This window comes from Oikopleura dioica, chromosome 1 (assembly GCF_907165135.1).
Source record: "Oikopleura dioica chromosome 1, OKI2018_I68_1.0, whole genome shotgun sequence".
Lineage (NCBI taxonomy): Eukaryota > Metazoa > Chordata > Appendicularia > Copelata > Oikopleuridae > Oikopleura > Oikopleura dioica.
This window is the reverse complement of record NC_137291.1, coordinates 747,684-766,081: the sequence shown is the minus strand read 5'-3', so window position 1 is coordinate 766,081 and position 18,398 is coordinate 747,684. Positions and strand designations below refer to the sequence as shown.

The 18,398-nt window shown below is 36.7% G+C and overlaps 1 protein-coding gene across 1 annotated transcript; it reads left to right on the top strand.

The window, feature by feature from the left end:
- Positions 1–11,497: 11,497 nt before the first annotated feature.
- Positions 11,498–12,712, top strand: LOC145703871 (uncharacterized). Its single transcript, XM_081781273.1, has 5 exons — positions 11,498–11,627; positions 11,669–12,034; positions 12,083–12,453; positions 12,497–12,622; positions 12,666–12,712. Exons 1-5 carry the CDS (start codon positions 11,584–11,586, stop codon positions 12,710–12,712), a joined length of 954 nt encoding a protein of 317 aa, XP_081637399.1. The 5' UTR covers positions 11,498–11,583.
- The last annotated feature ends 5,686 nt before the right edge of the window (positions 12,713–18,398 follow it).

Genomic DNA, 18,398 nt, shown 5'->3' with positions numbered 1-18,398 from the left:
CTTACCAGCTGCAAGTGCCTTTAGGAAGAGGAAGACATCTGTGCTCGTACTCGATTCTCTTGAATCAATATTAAGGATGACTTATGAAAAATGGTTCAACTTTAGACTTAAGGATCATTAGTTATGATTCATAACTATTAAAAACATAAATTGCGTCACCCCTGCTCATAAGTATCGATTTTTTGAAGCATATTCTTCGTAGACAAAGTTTGAACATCGTCTTGAGTTAAATCACTTCTTTTCTGCAACTCTAGCTGCTGTACTCTCTCTTGTAGAGATGCGATAGTACTCTGTAATCTCATAATGTGGCTCATTGGACGATTTTCTTCTGATGCATAAGTCTCGTGGGTATAAGTTATTTCACTCTCTGACATATATGTTTTTTCGTCACAAGTTTTGAAGGATTCATTATCGGCATCTTGTTCTGTCATTTTTGAAGATTTCAGAAAATAATTGAATAAAAGACGCCTGATCACGTAAGTTTTCCCTTTAAAATCGTAAAGAAAAGAACGACGACAATGGTAATAAAATTGTTTTCATAGCTTGCCCTTTTGAGTAAAACAGACTCATAAAAAGGCTTTCCATAATTTGAAAAATTTCTGGAAAAAAATGAAAAACGATTATTAAAACGAAAGGGCTTTCTTGAAAGCAAAAACAAAGCAATAATTGAACAAACAAAAATTATTCAAAACAAGTATAGTTCACTGCATTTGCGTCTTGATTCAAGACTCTTGAAAGGGTAAGCGCCAACAAAGATCCTTTTTTAAAGGGATAGCGGCTCGAATCGACAATTTTCAGCCGACAATTTTGAGTTAAATTTAAAAAAAAATTTTGGCCAATCAGATTTCCGCATTCCGCCGGAAGAGCTATCAGATTTCAGATAAAAATCTCAAAATTTATGCCAAAATTGTCGGCCAAAAATTGTCGATTCCCGCCGCTATCCCTTTTTAAATTCTTTTTTAGCTGCAGACGAGAGAGCACAAATCAAAACTGCTTCTTCGGAAATGAACCAAGCGCTGGAGAAAACTACGCATGACGCTAGTCTGTAACCGACTCGTCCTCCTCCTCGATCGAAATCACCATCTACCTCGGAGCACTCTTTCGCTACCGCTTGAAACAATCTTAAAATCGACAGTCTCATTTCTTCCTCCTTTCATCGACCAATTTTGCTTATTCACGAGATTAAACTTTGTCAACTTTATTTTGATGTTTCAGGAGATTCATACGTATTATCTGACCGAACAATTTGAATCGTTTTTAAAGAAGTCAATTTTCGGAAGGTCTTTGTATGATTGTCCACGTGATTGGTAGCTTTGGAAATGATTTGATACCAGGTCCCTTTGGATCCGCTGACGCGTCTTTTGTTAGGGCCGAACCAAAATAAGGAAGTAATAAGCTAGGAAGTGACAGCGTAGGAGCGAACAAGAAAGTATCATACACGAAAGGATCAAATTATAATGGAAGATCCAAGCCAGTATCGTGCAAGATTGGATCGGGCATACATTTGAAAATGATTGAGGATGGGTTTCTTATAGGCCGGTAGGCCTTATACGGCAATCTTATTGGTTCCAAAAAATTCGATCCTTTAATGCATGATCCTATTTAATTTGATACTTTCATGTATGATACTTTCTTATTTGATCCTTTCGTGTATGATACTTTCTTGTTCGCTCCTACGCTGTCACTTCCTAGCTTATTACTTCCCTATTTTAGTTCGTGCCTTTTGTTATCCAAATGCGTGTCGTCTTTTGGCCGAAGACAGTGTTTTCGTGAACACAAATTTTTTCGCCGAATTCGTTTTCCTCGTGCATGGAAGACTTTTGCAATAGACTATTGCCAATAGTTCCTCTGCAGGGTCAGAACACTGCGGAAGAATCTCAAATTTTCTTCTTTTAGGAGATTTCAGGACCATTTTGTAAGAAAAATTATTCTCATATTTTTGCTCAGCACCTTCAAGAGTTGGAAAATAAGCATAAAGCGATGCAGAATTTTTGATTAATTACCATGAGAATTTTTTGTCCGAAAATTTTTTTTTGAGATTATGGTATACATGGTGTATTCTGGTAGCCCGTATCAAAATAAAGCAAACCTCATATTTCCAGCGCTAAATGACGTTATTATGACGTCATTAATGATGATTTAACGTTCAAAAAGGGTCCTGAATAACAAAACTTTGGAACGCTTTTTGAGGCGGTTTTTGCAGGTTATACATTTTTCTGCTTATGGGAGGTTGTAAGGTAGGGTCGGAAATTTTAGGGCCATGATCACGGTAGGCGCCGATATTTTTTTGGGTGAACCAATGAAAGGTACTCTTCCAGAAAATACACATGGCCCTCGCTTAACCCAACATCGACAAGCAAAATTTAACCTGTTTTTGAAAATGGCCTTTTTACACAAAATTTATGTATTTTCACTGTTAATTCCCCTTTTTTATGCGTAAAAATCAGAAATTTTTTCAAAAATATATTTTTAACCCATAATCGGCGGTAAAAATTTAACCTGTTTTTGGAAAAATTTGTTATAATTCGCAAAAATCATGTTTTAACTATTAAAACTTATAATTAATGCGGGCCGCCTCAGCCCCGTTCCTTGATTTTTGAATTTAAGGGGCTTGACGGCCCTTTTTTTTCAATTCTTTGATTTATATTCCCATGAACTCGCGGGGCAAATTTTATTTTAATTAGAATAAATATTACTGATATTTTTGCCCGTGAAAGGGCGTGTTATTTTTTATATTGAATAGTTATGGATAAAATGCATTTTTTAATATAAATTTATCATTTTTTAAAGAAAAAAATTTTTTTTTTTGAAAATTGGTTAATTTTACCCTGATGATTTTCGAAAAATTTTTTCAGGCCAAAAAATCACTTTTTAACTGTTAGTGCCATCTTCTCCGCCGTAAAAATTCGAGTCGACTCATATAGGTTCGGGTCGGTAATTCTAGAGTTTTAGGTACTTCCGGTCGATTTCAAAAAAAAACGTAATTCCGCTGCCGTTTTTGATACAGTAATGCAATATAGTGACATGAGTTTTGCCGTGCTCAATGTACTGGACTCGATGTGACTGTAGCGTATTTATTACACAGTGGGTAAAACACTGGGCTTTGCTTGAGTGTGTGTTTTGTAGAGAAACTATTGCATGAGTGAGTGATCCTTGCGGATCGTGCACAGAAAGGTTGAGGGAAAACAGCTGATAGGAAGTGAGAACAGTTGATTCTCGGCGGAAACGGCCTTATCTATCTAAGCTCGACGGGAGACCGATTGAGGACATCATGTCACTCACATCACCCACCCCCAGCTTTCTTAGGTTGTGCACAGGTAAAATAGGTTTAAGAGGTTATACACAAGATTTTTCTGGATCTGGTATTGACTGGCATAAGCGGTAATTAAGGATATCGGATATGTAATAAAAGTTAACACTGAAATGTGGAGAGAATATTTGGGGTAGGTCAGAGGACAAAATGACTTATTTCGTGAAAGTCAGATTCTTTGTCTCAAGAATTCTTCCTCCCCCTTTTCATGACAGAAGGATAGAAAAATCAGAATCATTAACATCAATCATAAGTTCATCATAGGATTGGTTCGCTTACAGATAAAGCATGGAAAAATTAACATTATGAATAGGTTAGCCTTCATTTACTATTCAAATGAATAAAGCAATTCTTTCAAAATCAGGTCTAATAATTCCCTAATTACATGGCTCTCATATCCTTTGTCCATTTTTATGACCTCTAAAACTCAAAATTCATTAAGCCAAAATAGGTGAAACTTCGGTGCCGATTATATCAACGGTCTTAGCGTACTAGATCACAACAAAAAGACGATATTTAAAGCCACCCCATGACGCAACCCCATGGCCGTAGCAATTAAATGTCAGGCTTTGATTATGGCTTTGAGGACGAAAATTATTTAGACCTATCTATCGAGAACTTCTTTTCCTACAATTATTTATCTATGAGCCCATCATAAAACGAATCCTCAGTGAAAGTTAAGAATTTTCACTTAGAACTGTTGATGAGAAGAGGAGCGCACATTCGGATCGTTCCAGATGAAGAACAGGACTCGTGCCATGTCGTGTTCGTCGGGGATCTGCCGCCATCCCTGATCATCTTTGACGCGTGAAGCTGCTCCGAGGCTTCTGTATTCCAGTTGCTGCGCGTATTTGATTTTTCCAACTTGAAGGGTTCTCTCTTTTCCAGGTTTTGTTTTGTCGACTTTCCAGGTTATTTTTTTTTGTTGGTTGATAAACAAGCAGATGCAATTCGTTTTGGTTGGGTCTAGGAACAGGGTGAGCGCCTTCCCATGTTCATTCAGGTCATCATTGACGAGTGAAGTTACAACGAGGGTCCGGAGTCGTCGTTACTGCGCGTCGTTGACGTTGTCCATCGAAGTCGAAATGATCTCTCTTTCCAGGCTATTTTTTCAGTCGGTTCTTCGGGGCGTGGCGGGGCTCTTTACCCGTACAGTCACCAGTGACATGAGTTTTGCCGTGCTCAATGTACTGGACTCGATGTGACTGTAGCGTATTTATTACACAGTGGGTAAAACACTGGGCTTTGCTTGAGTGTGTGTTTTGTAGAGAAACTATTGCATGAGTGAGTGATCCTTGCGGATCGTGCACAGAAAGGTTGAGGGAAAACAGCTGATAGGAAGTGAGAACAGTTGATTCTCGGCGGAAACGGCCTTATCTATCTAAGCTCGACGGGAGACCGATTGAGGACATCATGTCACTCACATCAATAGGCATGCTATATATCAAAATGATCCTCATGAAACGAGGAATGTAGGGGTACCAAAAAAAAGTACCTTACTATAGTAAAGTACCAAAAAAAATTTTTTTTTTTAATTTTTTCAATTTTGTATCATGATTTAATCATGATGATTTTAAAAAATTTGTTGGTACAAATACTGTATTGGTCAGATTTACAGCCAATTAGAAAGCCTGATCAATTTTGAGTCGATTCGACAAAATCGTATTCGTTATTTTCTAGAGAATGACGTCAAAAATGACGTCAGATGGTTTCAAAGAGCTGAAACTTTTACGTTTTAACGGTTAAGGACGCCCCCCCCATCAAGAATCGTGAAAATTTGGTTCAGTGAACATTTTTCTCAAAAACTATCTGAGGCAAACCCTTACTTTCAATTGCTACTTTTAGATCAAGCCCTTGCCTGCAACCTTTCCCCTTCTAATTATCTCTCGATATCAAACTTAAGGTTATACAGGCCCTTAAAAGTAAGGTTGCTTAGTGCAGGTTTTTTTGGGTTTTTAGTTGGGGTATTCCCTTAATTTTTTAATTTTTCAGCATAAAGTTAAGGCCATAAGCAACGACCGTTCCCTTTTTAAGAGTTTTTTGTCCACAGACTTAAGGAGGACGGCTCCTTAAATATTTTATCAGCCGAATTAAAGGCAAATTTCTATATTTTTATTTTCAATTCATTAAAATTATAATAAAAAAAGAGCAAACCAAAGTTTTTAATGAAAAAAATATGCAAATTTCCAATTTTATTATTTAGGTACCTCAATGCTTAAATAAGAAAATGCTGCGCTAATTTACAAAAATCTTGTCCATTTGAAGTACAAAAGGAGCCTTCTAAAATTCGAATAACTCTAATTCAACCTTTTTTATGAGAGGATGTAAAAAATTGAGGGTCCCAATAAAATTTTATTTATTTTGTACGACGAAAATTTATTTTGATTTTAAGAGATCTGAAATGACTTATTCTTTGACGTTTAAAGGTTTTACCGATTAAACATTTCGAATCTATGATCAAATTAAACCTACAAGTTAAATATACTCGTAAAGTGGCTTAATTCTAAGATTCATTGTCAAAAGATTTTATAAAATTTAATTAGTTGATATGAAGATTTATTCGATTTTGAATTTGAAAAACGAGTTTAAAATAAATTTTCCTTCATTTTGATATGCATAATGTTATGCAAACTATATAAAAGGAACTTCCGGTTTTTAAAAAATGGCCGGAAGTGGGAGAAAAGATTTTTTTAATAAATTTATCGAACAAAATAATAAATTCAAGCAGGAACGCTGTTAGAATTAATCAAAATGAAAAACTTTAAAATGAAAAAAAAATTTTTTTGGTACTTTTCTTAACTTAAGTACGTTTTTTTGGTACCCCTACATTCCTTGTTTCATGAGGATCATTTTGATATATTACATGCCTTTACAGCATAACTGTATCAAAAACGGCAGCGGAATTACGTTTTTTTTTTAAATCGACCGGAAGTACCTAAAACTCTAGAATTACCGACCCGAACCTATATGAGTCGACTCGAATTTTTACGGCGGAGAAGATGGCACTAACAGTTAAAAAGTGATTTTTTGGCTTGAAAAAATTTTTCGAAAATCATCCCTGTCGAAAATAGGTTAATTATTATTTTTGACTTTATTTATTTGATTTAACACGCATAAAAAATCTTAAAAAATAATTTAAATAGATAATTTTTGTGAAAAAAGCAATTTTCAAAAAAAGGTTAAATTTTGCTTGTCGATGTTGGGTTAAGCGAGGGCCATGTGTATTTTCTGGAAGAGTACCTCCCATTGGTTCACCCAAAAAAATATCGGCACCTACCGTGATCATGGCCCTGAAATTTCCGACCCTATTGTAAGGCATCAAAAACTACGTAGGGACCCGAGGTTAATTTCTCGAACCGACCAGTTTCAAAAATTACCGTTGTCTGGAACCGATTGGTAGTGATTGTTTGATCCCGGGTCTTTACGTAGTTTTTTATGAGGAATTCGAATCCGCCAAGAAAAAATAATTCAAAAACGTTTTCGGCTCTGAAAAGCGTTCCAAAGACAAAATTTTCAAATGAGCCTGATGACGTCATAATGACGTCATTTGGGAGACCGATGACTAGGTTCGTGAGGACTAGGTTCGTGTGACTAGGTTCGTGGGTGCCATGTTGGAAAAAATGGTTCGTGTGACTAGGTTCGTGAAATTTGGATTTTTATATGTATTTTTTGTATCTTCTCCATTTTGGGGCAGTAAGGGAAATGGGTTGATGACTAGGTTCGTGTGACTAGGTTCGTGAAATTTTATATAGAAAAAATTTTGGGGCAGTAAGGGAAACGGGTTGATGACTAGGTTCGTGAAATTTTTAATAGAAAAATTTTGGGGCAGTAAGGGAAACGAATTGATGACTAGGTTCGTGTGACTAGGTTCGTGAAGACTAGGTTCGTGGAGACTAGGTTCGTGTGACTAGGTTCGTGAAGACTAGGTTCGTGATGACTAGGTTCGTGTGACTAGGTTCGTGGAATTTGGATTTTTATATGTATTTTTTGTATTTTCAGCATTTTCGGGCAGTAAGGGAAATGGGTTGATGACTAGGTTCGTGTGACTAGGTTCGTGAAATTTTAAATATAAAAAATTTTGGGGCAGTAAGGGAAACGGGTTTATGACTAGGTTCGTGATGACTAGGTTCGTAAGACTAGGTTCGTGAAGACTAGGTTCGTGGGACTAGGTTCGTGAAGACTAGGTTCGTGATGACTAGGTTCGTGTGACTAATTCGTGAAATTTGGATTTTAATAGAGTACAAATTTTAATTATTACAGAAACTCATTTGTTTAAGGAACAACGAGAGAGACGAATGATTCTTACTTGATTCGAATTTATTGAATAAAGATTATTATAGAACTTAATTTTATTTACTTTTAGAATGTTATGCTGCGTGTTAAGCCTAGCGGCTCATACGGGGGTTGGGGTGGGCTACTCATTTGGCAAATATAGTCCCACATTTTCTCTATTTTAAATTTCACGAACCTAGTCACACGAACCTAGTCATCAAGCCATTTCCTTTACTGCCCCAAAATTTTTTCTATATAAAATTTCACGAACCTAGTCATCAAGCCATTTCCTTTACTGCCCCAAAATTTTTTCTATATAGAATTTCACGAACCTAGTCACACGAACCTAGTCATCAAGCCATTTCCTTTACTGCCCCAAAATTTTTTCTATATAAAATTTCACGAACCTAGTCATCAAGCCATTTCCTTTACTGCCCCAAAATTTTTTCTATATAGAATTTCACGAACCTAGTCACACGAACCTAGTCATCAAGCCATTTCCTTTACTGCCCCAAAATTTTTTCTATATAAAATTTCACGAACCTAGTCATCAAGCCATTTCCTTTACTGCCCCAAAATTTTTTCTATATAGAATTTCACGAACCTAGTCACACGAACCTAGTCATCAAGCCATTTCCTTTACTGCCCCAAAAATTTTTCTATTTAAAATTTCACGAACCTAGTCACACGAACCTAGTCATCAACCCATTTCCCTTACTGCCCCAAAATATAGGCCCATTTCAATACTCTGGCAGAACCCACCACGAACCTAGTCACACGAACCTAGTCCTCACGAACCTAGTCGTCATTCCCTCATTTGAGACCGATGACTAGGTTCGTGAGGACTAGGTTCGTGTGACTAGGTTCGTGGGTGCCATGTTGGAAAAAATGGTTCGTGTGACTAGGTTCGTGAAATTTGGATTTTTATATGTATTTTTTGTATCTTCTCCATTTTGGGGCAGTAAGGGAAATGGGTTGATGACTAGGTTCGTGTGACTAGGTTCGTGAAATTTTATATAGAAAAAATTTTGGGGCAGTAAGGGAAACGGGTTGATGACTAGGTTCGTGAAATTTTTAATAGAAAAATTTTGGGGCAGTAAGGGAAACGAATTGATGACTAGGTTCGTGTGACTAGGTTCGTGAAGACTAGGTTCGTGGAGACTAGGTTCGTGTGACTAGGTTCGTGAAGACTAGGTTCGTGATGACTAGGTTCGTGTGACTAGGTTCGTGGAATTTGGATTTTTATATGTATTTTTGTATTTTCAGCATTTTCGGGCAGTAAGGGAAATGGGTTGATGACTAGGTTCGTGTGACTAGGTTCGTGAAATTTTAAATATAAAAAATTTTGGGGCAGTAAGGGAAACGGGTTTATGACTAGGTTCGTGATGACTAGGTTCGTAAGACTAGGTTCGTGAAGACTAGGTTCGTGGGACTAGGTTCGTGAAGACTAGGTTCGTGATGACTAGGTTCGTGTGACTAATTCGTGAAATTTGGATTTTAATAGAGTACAAATTTTAATTATTACAGAAACTCATTTGTTTAAGGAACAACGAGAGAGACGAATGATTCTTACTTGATTCGAATTTATTGAATAAAGATTATTATAGAACTTAATTTTATTTACTTTTAGAATGTTATGCTGCGTGTTAAGCCTAGCGGCTCATACGGGGGGGGGGGGGTTGGGGGTGGGCTACTCATTTGGCAAATATAGTCCCACATTTTCTCTATTTTAAATTTCACGAACCTAGTCACACGAACCTAGTCATCAAGCCATTTCCTTTACTGCCCCAAAATTTTTCTATATAAAATTTCACGAACCTAGTCATCAAGCCATTTCCTTTACTGCCCCAAAATTTTTCTATATAGAATTTCACGAACCTAGTCACACGAACCTAGTCATCAAGCCATTTCCTTTACTGCCCCAAAATTTTTCTATATAAAATTTCACGAACCTAGTCATCAAGCCATTTCCTTTACTGCCCCAACAATTTTTTCTATATAGAATTTCACGAACCTAGTCACACGAACCTAGTCATCAAGCCATTTCCTTTACTGCCCCAAAAATTTTTCTATTTAAAATTTCACGAACCTAGTCACACGAACCTAGTCATCAACCCATTTCCCTTACTGCCCCAAAATATAGGCCCATTTCAATACTCTGGCAGAACCCACCACGAACCTAGTCACACGAACCTAGTCCTCACGAACCTAGTCGTCATTCCCTCATTTGGCCCTAGAATTTGGTCAACTTGGCTAAATTTTTAAGGGCTTTAAGGATTTACGGTAAATTATATACCATAATCTCAGAAAAAAAAATATTCGGCCAAAAAATTCTTATGGTTATTCATCTTTTGTTGATTTCTACGCCTTGTTTTGGAAAATTATAGAAAGGAATTTTCATTGCAGCTGATCAGTTTCACCCTTCCGACTCGGAAGTTCCGAGACTTTGCATGCTGTCGCTTTGTTTCCAACTCTACCTACAGAGACCAACTTCAGCTATGTCTTTCCTTCAGGATAGTCGATTTGGGAGACACTGAATTGTGCCGCCCTGCGCCGCCCTGTGCCGCCCAGCCTCACCGGGTTTGAAGATATTTGGTCTTTCAAAGGCCACAATTTAAGCTTTTTATGTCAACTTAGTTATTCTCACTTATTTATGTAGTCAAAATGTTAAAATAAGTAGAACCTATAATTAAGGGTGGTACCTCAGGTACCCGATTTAGTGTCGCCCAATTTAGTGTCATTTTTTTCAAAAACCGGGAACCCGCAAATTCTAATTTAGTGTCGCTTTTTCGAACAACACTGTTTGTGCCACCTTATTTCGCTAGAATTGCAATTTTTTAAATTTTAAAAACCCAAAACAGCATGTTCTATAAACTCCTCTCTATAAGTATTATGAGTCACTTCAAAATTCATTTTGATAAGCAAAAACGACTATTTTGCGAAGTTTCTACCAAATAAATTTAAGAGGCGCTTTATTCTGAGTTATAAGGCTCAAAATTGGTGCCAGTAACCAGAAACATATCTAAAGATACTAGAAAAAATATGGAGTAATTACAAATTCGAATTTCATATCGGCAACCATTCGATTCCAATTTAGTGTCGTTTTTTTCGGAATTTCAGGACCAAAAAAGCGACACTAAATCAGGTACCCGAGGTAGTAGCGTAGTTCTCAATCAAATTATGATCTTGCATAAAATCACTGATTTATTGAGCACGTGACGTGCCAAAGGCCCTTACGCGTGCATTTTCTGGTAGAGAACTCATTGGGTTGGCGGGGCCCAACTCTCGCTCTTGTTCAGAACTCTTTCCTAGGTCATGGTTTGGTCGAATGAGAGTCGATTGGTCCCGGACCGAGCGGCACAGGGCGGCGCAGGGCGGCACAATTCAGTACCCCCCGTCGATTTGTGTCATGTTCTGAGTTATATAAAATTGAACACTCCAGCTGTTATAAGTAATTGGGTATTGAAACATTTGATGCATTTTTTGGTCATCTGTTTTGTAGATTTCTGTCGAGGTAAAATCGATTTTGACATTGACAGTTTTTCTCCTCGCTGCTATTGCTTTCAGAAAAAGATACACATCTGATTCTGTGTTTGGATCTCGCATTTTCTCGATTTAAATTTTGAAACGAATTTAAAAAAAATTGAGTCGACCGATCAAGGAAGCAATCACGGAAACTTTCCCTTTATAATCATTATTATTATTACTTACGTTGTACCAGATAAAGCAATGGTGATAAAATTCTGTTTCACGGCTTGCCCTTTTATCTAAGATGGCCTCTTTGACTTTTCTATTTGCAAAAAGACTTTTAAAAGGAAAAATTTGGTCATAAAATAGACCTGAATCATCATTCTAGATCCGCCCCTAAAAAAAGCTTGCTTTCTCGTCTATGATTTCAGATTGCTTAAAGTCACTGTTTGCATTTGAAAGAATTGAGTAAATTTACCATCATCGACACCATTTTCGCTTAGAAAAGAGACAAATATTTTTTGAAAGAGAAAATGCGAAATTTTGCGAAACAGGCGGCTTCAACTTTTCATCTGCGGTAATCGAAATATTAAAAAGAAAGCGTTTGAATCATTTCAGACCTGGCGAAGTTTTCTGTAATAAAGAGGAAACAGACTTTGACAAAGTAGCTCTCTCAATCTCCTCCCGTCTTCCTCCCCAAAACTCTCCCCCAAAACTCGTCGGGGAAGGATTCGACACCCTTTGCTACAAATTTGGCGATAGAGCGATAAAAATTCTCAAAGCCGGAAAATATGACGAGCGCTCTTATAAAATTCGAAAGGCAGTTCTCGAGGATCAGCTTGGTCGAAGACTTTATGAATATTCGAATAGAAATTTTTATCCTGAAGGAAAATGCTTTGTGCCGGTCGAAATCGAGAATTTTCTAGAGGGAGAATCAGTCCCAAAAGGGGTTCATACAAAAGAACGGCTCGACAAAATCGCAAGGTAAACTCCAGATAACAAAGTGACACCCTTATTTTCTTCAAAATTCAGGCAAATGGCCCTCATCCACCAGTCAACCCCCGTAGAACTCGATAAATCCCGCTGGGAAGCTCTCTCAAAAATCACTGGAACCAACATCAATTGCCCCTATTTCCGGGCTCATCTTGAACACCCCGACTTCAACCCCTCCTGGCAATTTCTAGAGAAAACTGTGAACATCCAAAAAGAAGAAACGATCGAAAAATTGCTGAAAATTCTTGAAGATGTGGACCAAAATGACATTTGCTTCTGCCATAATGACATTTGGGGCGATAATTTGATTCAAAAAGGGGATGAGCTGTATGTTATTGACTTTGGAGATGCCGATTGGGGATTCCGAGCTTGGGATCTTTGCTATTTTCTTCTTCATAATCAGTCTTTGGGTAAAATACAGCTCTTTTCTATTTGAAACAATTGAGAATTAAGATGAACCGGAAGAAAGTAATTATTTCTTACGCAAGTACTCATCCTACATCAACACATCCGATCCAATCGCTTTCTTCGATCAGATACGTGCTCAAGTAAATGTATTTGCTCCTTATCTTCTCATAGGTAATCAAACATCTTCATCAATAATCTTAATAACGCCTTTCAGAGCAAATTCTCTTTTGTTACATTTACCATCACGAGGATCGAGGCTGAAAATAAAGAAAATGTGCGATCCCGAACCCGAACCCTAACTAAATACAGTTAATTATGGAATTTCTGGACATTTTTTGTCGCACACTTTTCACAAAAATGTCCAGAAATTTGATACATAACCTTGAGAAAAATATCCCACCACAATTGCTTAAAATTTTTCACGGAGGAAAAATAAACGTTTTTTTTTCAAAAAATTGATTAAAAACAATAATAAAGTGCGATGAAGCAGCGAATTTTGCTTAAAATACTAAGATTCTACAAGAAAAAGTCTTCTTCGTAAATAGAATAACCTTTCATAACTCAAATTTGACTATAAATTTCGGAGTCGAAAATCTTTTTTGAGAAAAAATGTCCAGAAATTTGATTCTTTTGCTTTTTAAAAGTGTCCCAATTAAACCCCTTAAAATTCGAAAAATGTCCAGAAATTTGATGTCCAGAAATTCCATAAAAAACTACCTGAAGGTGGTAGATATCAGAAATCGCCATTGCAGCTTTTTCTCCAAAATTTAACATAATGACACCCTTATTTTTCTCCGGAAACTTAAAATTAAGAACTTTATCTTTTTCCGATCGAAACCAAAATTAAAATTTTCAAAATTTTTTTTCACAGAATTCATCATCAAAGATTTCAACTTTGCTTAAAGTCTCATTTTGACAACAATCGAAAGTGCCAAATTTGTATTTCGGCACCCTGAAATCTCAAGAAATCTAAATTTTACAAAGCAAATAAGTTATTAACTGAAATGAATTTTGAGCAGAAAAAATAAGGGGGTTACTATGGTAAAAAAATGGAAAAAAAGACTGCAAGGAAAGTCAATTCTTGATATCTACCCCCTTAACCGTAACCCTGGCTCAATCTCAAACCCTAACCCAAAGAAAAGACCTTTCGGGCCCCGAACCCTTGCTCTTATCAGCCTCGCAAAAAAGACCAGTAAGAAAGACATCGAAAACTGGATCAGCCTGCTGCGAAAAATAAATTTCCTGCAATAAAAGAACCAAAAATAACGCGAAAATCACGATAAGCATTTCCGCCCGTCACGCTTAAAAATCGACTTCCTGGTGTAGTGAAAAAAAAATCGCGGCTTGGCGGTGGCGTTGGCGGTGTTTCATTCCACCAAGTCACTTGCCGAGAGTCTCAGTGATTAGCCGAAAAAATCAGAGTCGAAAAGTTCACGGCCAGGGCGATAATAGCCCAGAACTGATAAGATAATAACTCTCCTGTCTCGTTAACACGACGCTCATTATTTTAAACTCCTCTTTTTTGGCCGACAAGGACAATGGTTTTCGAAGAAAAGAGGAAATTTATTAACCTGATTTTTGAGGTTAACAATTTTCGCCAAAAAAATTTCGAGTTTTTCTTTTATTTCGGCAGATTTGATTTTTTTTTCAAAACATCAGCGTGAAATTGTCTAAAAAGACGGTCGATGGAACTCGAAGAATCTAAAGAACGATCAATTCTATTTATTTATTTTCGGAGTTACCTGAATGAGAAAATTCTTGAAAAACTCGATAGTCATCTTTTCCGCTTTTTATTCTGAATCCTGGAATTTGCGAGATTCGTAGAAGGAAAAAGCAGATGGGATTTTTCTCAAGATTTCTCCGAAAATACATTCGAGAAATGAGAATACGAACATTTTTTCTATAAAAATTTTTATAAAACAAACTGAAAATGTTAATTTTTTAAGGACCCCCCCCCCCCATTTTCAATTTTGGAGCAGACAAAAAGATTTCGACAAATTTTGCGTGGAAATTTTTAACCAATCAGAAGCCTGGATTAGGCTTAGCGGCCAATCAGCAGCCGATTAGCCGCCTACGCAAAATTTGTCGAAATTTTTTTGTCGGTTTCAGACACCATGCATCCTTAAAGAATATGATTTGAAATTTTTTTCCACCCTCCTCCGTCATAAAAATCATTTATTATTGAATAAATCCGTGTAAAGGGGTCAATTCACTCGCCCTTTGGAGTTTGGCCTAAGAAGAATTCCTAGTAAGGCGAAGGGAATTCGTGCAAAGGTGTTGCGTTACGGTGGCGGCTTGAGTAACGTGAACGGAGCGTAATTTCAATTTGCGTCATTCTGCGAACGCGGCGGTGGTGGAGCACGCGTTTTTCGTTTACGCTGTTATGATAAGTACCCGCCACCAGCTCAGCTCCACCACACTCGCCAATTACCCCACCCGCTCGCGCGCTCTAAGAGAAAAAGAGAGCGAACTGCAAGAAGAGCGGGATGACTCGCTCTCTTTCGTGTTCACGAGCGAGTACTGTACTCTTAGTTAAACACTTTTAGACACGAGGGGCAAAGACGTGAAAAGAAGGGATCAACCTGTTGCGCGCCGAAAAATAGAAAGAAAAAAATATGGGGCTCTCAATTTTTGCTTCGAAAATCAAGAATTATCATGGGGACACCCTTATTTCATCTTTTCAAAGTCGGCTCAAAAATGAGACGAAGGTACTAACGCTTCATTTGAGTAGAAAATATTAAGGGTCTCACTTCCTTAAACCGACTTATTTTCGTCTCTCTTTTGTTCTATGAGAAAAAATTGTAAGATCGCCCAAATCAGCGCGCAACGAATAAGCCGGAAGGTTCAATTCGGCACGTCAACTGCTCGTCTCCTCAAAATTTAAGGACCTCGATGGCGACCCTGTATCGAAGAAATATTCGGCGATAAAGCGGTGCTCTGATTTATTGAATTTTATCTGATGGAGCGCGTTTTGTTTACTCCAAGCGTTTTTACGGCCAAACATGTGATTCAATTTTTGGCCAGAATGTTTTTCTTCAAGATCATCAAAAAAAAATGACATTTGTTTTTTGAGAAGTTAAAAAAAATTGTTAGAAAAATTTATTTTTATTAAATGAATAAATAATATGATTTTTTATTATCTAATTTAAATTTATTATTAAAAAAAAAATTATTCTTTTATATAGAATTATTTAATATTTTATCATAATTAAATTACTAAATTTATCAATTAAAATCGTATTTTAAAAATCCTTGTATTTTCATATTATGATTCTCTATTTCTTTATCTGTTTCATATTTATGTCGTCAAAACAAATCCTTTTTAAAAATATGATTCAGGTAAAAACTAAAAAAATCGCTAGTTTATATAACAAATTGGCGAAAAGAGAGGGGGCAGGGTTGGCGCGCGCGCATGAGTTCTGGAAAGTGCTTGGAAATTTCGATGAACAGGATCCTCTCGTGCTCACCGAGTCGCAGCCCCGGGCACTTGCACAAGTCAAGAAACAACGTGGGGCCAAAAGGTGCTCGCCGGAGATGCGGTTTTCGCGCGCAGGAAAACAATCATTAATTGAAAATTGAAAATAATGAATAATTGGCCATGACTTTTGGCGATTATCGTGAACGTGGCGCTGTTTAGCTGCGTTTCATAAAGAATAAATATGCACCTGTCGGGACAAAGATAGATTTGACATTTTCGAAAAATGGATCTTTGCAAATTGACGCGTTTAGTGTAAAAACTTTCGATTGCAATTTTCAAGCTCGTAGAATTTTTAAAAAATCGAGCTTTTCTGCATTTTTTCTGACCTAAGGGTACAACCTGCGATTTTCCCAACACCTAATGGAACTCGAAGGTAGTACCCTTAACGCCGGAACGCATAAAATTTTTTCAAGGTTGAACGCAGATCTACCAATTAATTGGTATGCACCTTTTACCCCTTTTTAACTATGAAACTGATAAGTCTACTGAATAAATGATAGAGATAAATAATTCTCAGACGCTAAGCTTCAATTTCATCCCCATATTATACCCATATCATAACATAAATATGACTAAATATGCCTATTTCCAAATGTGTCGAATGACGATGTAATGACAATTTATTGTTGAAAGAATAAACAAATATCCGAGTACAAAATTTCGTTCAATAGCTAAAATCAAAAATTTTCAAAAAAAAAATATTTTTTGACACCGGAATCAAATTCTTCGATAAAAAGTAGCTCCAAAAGTGGGGGTTCATTTTTTTCTAGCGTAAAGTAAAAGTTGATTTATGAGGCATTAAAGGGCCTTGTACCAATTAATTGGTCGCCCTGCGTTTCGGCGTTAACAACCTCTGTCCAAAACCTGACTCAGGGCCTGAGAAAAGCTTGTATTCAAGTATTAGACTGATATTGCCGAACCCTGCTTCTCAATCGAAGTTTACATAGTAACACCCTTATATTTTTTATCGAAAAAAAAATTAAATATATCCGAGTTAGATTTGTCGATTTTTCCTCGAGAAAAAGTACTTCACCTGCACTTTTTAAGCGTGAAATAGCTCTGCAGCCGCGAAATGCCAATCGTCTTTTGGCGCTTTCTGAAAGGACAAAACAGTAATTTCACAAATTGAGACTAACAAAAGTTCATCAAAGATAGTTTCTCTCTATCTCTTCTCTCTGGACTTTTATGATCAAATTATAAGTCTTATTTTGCGTCAAGTAAAACTTTGCATTGGTAAAATATATTGATCGTAGTTTGTTATGAGGGAAGATGGTAAAATTGATAATTTTTGTTTATTATCGTTGAAACGGGGTTTAATTACTTGATATTTTGGGGTAGCATTGCTCGTCTCGTAGACTCTGGAGCTCGTTTCGACATATCTTTATATGATGATTGATGATTCAAAAAAAATGAGCAGCTTATATTGCAAAAACAAGTCTCCATTTTGGCTGATTAAAATAAGGGTGTCATAATATTAAAGGGGTAGAACTAGATTTTTCGAGTATAAATAATTTTCGAGAGCAATTTTAAATAAGAAAATCTCTTTATTACTTATAATAAGGAAATTTCCTCATGGATGTTGCTAGAAAAAAGGGTTGAACTATTTTAAAATGGAATTTAAAAAATTTGCTAGTCACGTGACTCGAGAAATTTGAGGACGAAAATTAGCTAAAATCGCTATTTAAAAAAGCCTATTTTTGAAGAGATGGGTTGACGTTCCGCTTTCTTCCGCAAAAATCTATTGACGAAAAAATTTTTTAAGAGAAATGTCTACGCTTACTCTATCTTTAGCCGAAGAGAGAATTTGAATATCTAAGTTTGCCTGGCTTTGAGCGTCGGTCTAGAATTTGCTATTTTGGAAAAACCTAGTTCTACCCCCTTAATTCTTGTGTAAAAGCTTTTTCAAAGAAAAAAATTCGTTTTGTCTTTTTGAGAAATAAAATTAGGGGATCAGTATATAAATTAAAAAAAAAATACTTACTAACTAACATAATGATACCCCTTACCCTAACCCTGACCCTAACCCCCAAGAGTCTCTTTTCGCCCAAAAGAGTCACTTTGGTGAAGCCTAACCCTAACCCTAACCAACCGCAAACCCTATTTTTAGCAATAACTGCATTTGATCCAGATTTTTGGGTCTGTACCCAAAAAGGATGCAAATGATAAGCTCTGCTTGAATAATAGATATTTCTGCTCAAAGTGGAAATGGTTTTGGCCTGTAGCTTGAAAAATTCACAAGCGTCGAACGTTTTCGCCTTTTAAAAATTGAGAACTCCGGACGGGCTATCGTGGCCGGCCACGTGCTCTTGAATTATTGAAAACCGACGATAGTTGTGAGCTTTTCCAAAAAAGAAGGAAATCGCGGGTGAATATTAATCGCCAAGCAGGGATTTGGGAAGTTCCTCGTCAAAAATTTAGCTTTGACGCAATTAACACGGAACCAGCGAGGCCTACTCAAACCACTTTTCA

Bases quoted from the DNA above. Each gene is read 5' to 3' on its own strand.
- LOC145703871 (XM_081781273.1), top strand. From the start codon at position 11,584: ATGCGAAATTTTGCGAAACAGGCGGCTTCAACTTTTCATCTGCG. The intron at 12,454-12,496 runs GTAAAATACAGC...TTGAGAATTAAG, and splicing joins TCTTCATAATCAGTCTTTGG to ATGAACCGGAAGAAAGTAAT. The intron at 12,623-12,665 runs GTAATCAAACAT...AACGCCTTTCAG, and splicing joins TGCTCCTTATCTTCTCATAG to AGCAAATTCTCTTTTGTTAC.